Here is a 5427-nt window from a genome sequence, read left to right as displayed (position 1 = left end):
CCCCCCCACACACACACCAGTAAGAAACAAGATCCCATGACTCCAGCTGAGGGGTTTCCAGCCGCAGGAATGCCCCATATACCTGTGGGGCTACAGAATCATTGCTGCGGGGATCCCCTCACCTCAGGGGAATGGAATTGCTGCAGTCCCGCAGGATTGCTGCAGTCCTTCCCAGGGCCAGAGGATTGCTCAGTCCTCTGGCCTGCAGGTCCCCATACTCCTGCGTTGAGGCAATCATCCCTGCAGCAATCCTTTGGCCCTTGCAGGGTTTCCCCGCATCCCTGGGGCAGGAAATCCTCCAGCCTGTTGGTTTCCCACACCCTGGAGCCCTAGGGATTGCAGCAGCCTCAACGCCAGGATCCAGAGGTTTTATGCACCTCCAAACACTGGGGATCATGGCTGCCACAATCCCTAGGGCCCAGGGGTTTTATGCTGGCCATCCCTGTGGCTGGGAGCCCCATCAGGTGAACTCTTTATGGCCTGGTAAGTACTTTGCACATGTAACTGGTCTCCAGGTAATAGCACAGTTAACCAGTTAATCATGTAATGCCTGTAAAGGCCTTAGGGGTGTTACAGACTGCCATGCAGTGTTAGCACTATTTGGTGTGCAAGCATGATTCACAGAATAAACCCAGACATTTCAAATAGGAATCCAGAGTGTAAAAAGCACTGTGACATCTTTTGCTCTGAGTTCTTGCAAACAGAAGAATTGCTGAGTTATTTTTCTGTAGTCAAAAATAAAAAACAAACTAAAAACTAACATTTTCCAAGGGATGTCTTTAGTCTAAAACCATTGAAAACCACTGGCTTAAGTCCCTCCTTATTCAGCAGAGCACATAAGGACATGCTGACTTGTCACACTTTGGTGACTTGAGACTAACAAGTTGCAAAATTAGAGGGCAGGTTGTGACCCCCACATAGTAATTCCTAAAGAATTTTTAGGTTGGGAAAAAGATATCTGAATCACTTTTTAGTTGGGAGTGAGCACTATACGGACATTTCATCATGGTGACTATTTGGAGAAAACAGGTTGTGTTTGGGGTACCAACTTTGAGGGTGACATTTTGAGCTATAGGAAGAACATTTTAGTATTAATACAGTGGTTTGAAGATCAGTTTAAAGGCTGTGATATATCATTTCGTGACAATCTAGTTCCTTTCTTGTCATCCAATAGATAGTCTACAAATAAGTCAGTCCTTGGCATCCTCACCAGAAAGGGAGATCACCTTGGTGAATCTGAAAAAAGATGAAAAATATGGTTTAGGTAAGTTGGTATCATCATGTATATCCCATAGTTTCTAAATACAAGAAACTAGAAGTGAAATAGTTTCTCTCACTGTTTCTTTTTTTTTTTTTTCTTTTTTTTAACTGAGGAATCCTGGTCAGGGGACAGCAGCCTGGGCCAGTGGAATGGTCTTTGGACCTGAAATTTGGGGCTAGGGTTCTATTCCTGGTTCTGAATAACTGGGAGATCTTGGGCAATTCTTTGCCTCATTTTCCCCATATGCAAAATGAGGATAAAGATAATGTATCTGCCTTTCTAAAACAATGTTAATATCTCCATAAGGGTTTCCTTTAGTTTTTAATTCTATAGATCTGTAACCTTCTAAAAGAAATCTCAATGCTGTTTGCAATCTAAAGAGAAAAAATCGTTCTATAACTGGGCTTTCAGGTTTGGTCTGTGTTCAAGTGACAGAGATGGCCGTGAGATCTTAAAAACTATGCAGAAATCATTCTGAGCCAACTTTCTACTATGTAGCATAATATTTCATTAGAGAAGGAGCTTTTTATTTGCATGTTGAAGCACAGGACTAGAAGAAAGAAGATGTGGATTTCATTCCCTGCTCAGCCACTGACTTAGGTGTGTTTGGTTAACTTTTTCCTGTATAATATTTTCATACCAATCCCACATGTGTAAAGTCCCTTTTTATGTCACTTTGAACATTGCTCTGTAAGTTTTAAAGCAATACCAGCCACTGCTTTCAAACAGGAAAATACCAATGAGCAATATGACATATTTGAGCTTTAAACTAGAAGCCTGCCAGAGAGTGAGTGGTGGAGTGGGGAAGAGAGAGAGAGAAGATTGGTGTGTGTCCACTCTTGCTGCTCTGAGATGTATAAAAGATACCTGAAAAATGAGAGAGAAGATCAAGATTGGTGTTCTTAAAATTTAACTAGGGTGGTCCTTCGCAGATCAGGTCTTTCAGTCTTGATTAAGGGAGTTGGGTGTTGCATTTTTGAGAGAAGTTTCCTCAAAATGTTGTTCAGACTTTTCAATTAATAGGTATTAACCAACCAAGCGACACTTGAAGTTTTAAATAAATGAAAAGGTCACCCACTGAATAAATGTGTTTTATCTCTAAATCCCAGTTCTACAAGTTTTCCCATCACCCCAGAAAAGCTAGTTAGATCAGATCTGAATTTCTTTTATAAAACTCAAGCAGAGAAGAAAAGATTATTGAAATAACGTTAAGCCTTTATCGTGCACATGGCAATCTCTTCCTTTTGAATGTCACTTTTAAATTAACGTGTTATTTAAGTGCTCTTTGAAAGCTTGAATAGTAAGTCTTTGGTATCAAATGAACGGTACAAGCATGTAATGCATGGAATTACTTTTGATTGATATCTCTGTGTGTGTTTGTTGTTTTTTAAATAGGTTTTAGGATAGTTGGTGGGGAGAAGGCTGGAAAACTTGATCTAGGAATTTTTATTCATTCAATTATTCCTGGAGGGCCAGCTGACTTGGAGGGGTCTTTAAAACCAGGTAAAATTATGTGATTAGAGATTATTGTACTCTAGTAACAGATTGAGAAATGCCTTTACTAGATATCTCCCTAGGTATTTGCCATCCTCATTTGATGACTACTATTTTGTTTCAAATAATTCCATAGCTCCATTTCTGTCTCTAAAAAGTGAACCTAATATTGTCCAAGTGACACCCAGATTACCATAATGAAAAAAATTGTTTATGTTGAATACCTATTTGATACCTCAATATATTTAGTTTGTCCACTTGACTATACTGTATGTAGTCAGTTTCCCACATCTGGTCTATTCCGTTTCCCCTATTTGTATTTCACTGAGTAACAGGGAAAATAGAAATGCTTATAAAATCTAGAAAAATGTGGCTGCTACATCCAAAAAGAAATCGGCAGGGAGGCTCAAGTAGGTTTAGGTACTAAAACTACTTTAAGCACATGAAAATTGACTGTTTCAGTTTGCCAGTGTCAATGTAATTTTATTGGCCAAAATAATTTGGCATTCAGTGTCAACAAACTGAGAAACAAAAATGAATTCAGAGCTTTGTGCAGAGTTTTAACTTTGCAACCTCATTAAATTCTGGAAGTGGTAATACTGAGTGGCTTGTATCTGAATATATCCCCTTCTGCAGGACATCGGCTGATATCTGTGAACAGTGTGAGTTTAGAAGGTGCCAGCCACCATACAGCATTAGAGATTCTGGAGAATGTTCCTGAAGACGTAACACTTGTTATCTCTCAGCCAAAAGACAAACTTCCCAAAGGTATTTTAAAAATCAAACCCTTAAGTTTACTACACATTCTATTACTTTCTCCCTTTCCCACTATAATACACAAGAATATAATTTCCTCCCTCTTCCTGAAACTTCCCACAGTTTTGCAACTTGTGGCAGGTTATCATCTGAATACATGAGTTGGATTTCCTCAAACTTGAATTGTCAATGCAAGTAAAACTCCAGTTTAAATGCTTCAGAACTAGATTATGTAAGAAATAGGTTGTTGTATTTAACTTTGAGCAGTTGCTCTTATTTCAGTGATTGAAGAGTACTGTTTTATGCACATTGGAAATGCATGATGATTTAAATATCTGAAAGTTAATGTTTCTGTTTATTAATTGTTAAATTAAATTTTCATTCTTAGTGTTATCTAGTCCCATATGTCTTGCCAATGGAACAAGAAGTTATTTAAGAAGGCCTTCATCAACGCAGGACAATGAGGCAGAATCATCTTCAGAGGAACACAATAGGTCACGAGGTCACCAAAGGCCTATCTCGGGGATTTCAACTGGATTATCTGGAGGCAAAAGGGATGGAAGCCTGAGCTCCCAGGACTCCAGGACTGAAAGTGCCAGCCTGTCTCAGAGCCAAATGAATGGCTTCTTTGGCAACCACATCAGTGACCGAGCACAGCAGGAGCTGCAGCATTGCCATGATTCTCAATCTGTCCATGCCAAAACCAATGAGAAAATGAAAATCTCTACTGACAGTAACAGAGCAAATATGAAAAAGCCTGGTAATCTGGAAAATGTGGAGTATTCGGACCGGGGGGATTCTGACATGGATGAAGCAACTTATTCCAGTAGTCAGGAGCAACAAGCAGCTAAAAAGGCACAGTCCATTTCTATTAAGTGTTTGAAAACATTCACACACACATAACTAAACAGACTGCCCTCGATCATGGTGTGCTCCAGGAGTGAGAAAGGGAGGGATTGCATTTTCCACTCTAATGGCTACTGCATTTTTACTAACATTTAAGTACAGGTTTTCAAAAACTAACTCCCTTCATGCTTAAAATGTATGAAAGATAAGGAAATGGAGAAATAACCATTGTCTGTTTTATAAGAAACTGTTTACTAGTACATCTTTCTCATAATTAGGAGATTTTTTCCAAAATACCTGGACAAATGAACTCCTGAAGTTTCAAACAGTTTAGAAGGGCCATAGCTGCATGAATAGAGGACTTTTTTGCTTAACCTCAGCATGACACCACTTGAGCCTTTTTAAGACCAATTAACAGCCTTTGTATGTGTGGCGGAGATTCTCAGTTGCTTTCAAAAGAAAATCTGCTTTCAACCCCAGATATAAAATTTGGCCATATAGTCTACTGGTCATCGACATGGTTATACATTTCCTTATTTACCGAATTAATTGCTGTCTTCCTGGATTAGGGGAAAGCAATAGTGATATATATTGTATTAGTAGGCAGGCTAGTTACAGAAGAGGGTTTTTATAGGATATGGTTAAGAATAATATATTTGTCCAATCAGCAGTAGAGGCCTTCTGTTGAAGTTAAGGGTGCTCCACCAAATTAGTCCAACAGAGGATCTGACCCAGTGTGTTCTTGTGATGATGATTCCTTCTTTTTAGGGACCCAGTGCATGTAGATATAGTGGCCTAAAACAAAATGCTATAGGGGGGCACTGGTAGAGATTTTGGAGGCCCATGCCGATAAACAATTTTTACGCAGGCATATCGGCCAGTACCAATCCAATTTCTGATACAGCTGTGTCCAGCTGGCAAGTCTGTTGTGGTGAAATAGGAGGGAGGAGGGAAGGGGCATAGGGGGTGCAGATCAATGCCCACCACGGTGAGGGGGTGGAGCTGGGATAAGTGCTGCCCAGCCGGGGAGGGCATAGGACAGAGCTGCGGCTCATCGGGGGGGGGGGCAG

At 40.2% G+C, this 5427-nt stretch overlaps 1 protein-coding gene across 8 annotated transcripts in view; it reads left to right on the top strand.

Annotated features, from left to right (window-relative positions):
* Positions 1-5427, top strand: part of PTPN13 (protein tyrosine phosphatase, non-receptor type 13) — a 278246-nt gene that overhangs the window by 221128 nt on the left and 51691 nt on the right. For all 8 annotated transcript variants that reach the window (XM_019525962.1, XM_019525959.1, XM_019525958.1 and 5 more), the window contains 4 exons: positions 1175-1264; positions 2657-2764; positions 3392-3523; positions 3900-4366. In XM_019525962.1, coding sequence (XP_019381507.1) covers positions 1175-1264; positions 2657-2764; positions 3392-3523; positions 3900-4366 — 797 coding nt within the window. The remainder of the gene's footprint in view (positions 1-1174; positions 1265-2656; positions 2765-3391; positions 3524-3899; positions 4367-5427) is intronic.

This window comes from Gavialis gangeticus, unplaced genomic scaffold (genome assembly GCF_001723915.1).
Source record: "Gavialis gangeticus isolate Ggan-Ray unplaced genomic scaffold, GavGan_comp1, whole genome shotgun sequence".
NCBI lineage: Eukaryota > Metazoa > Chordata > Crocodylia > Gavialidae > Gavialis > Gavialis gangeticus.
Note: the sequence above shows the minus strand (reverse complement) of the source record. Positions and strands in the feature narration are given on the sequence as shown.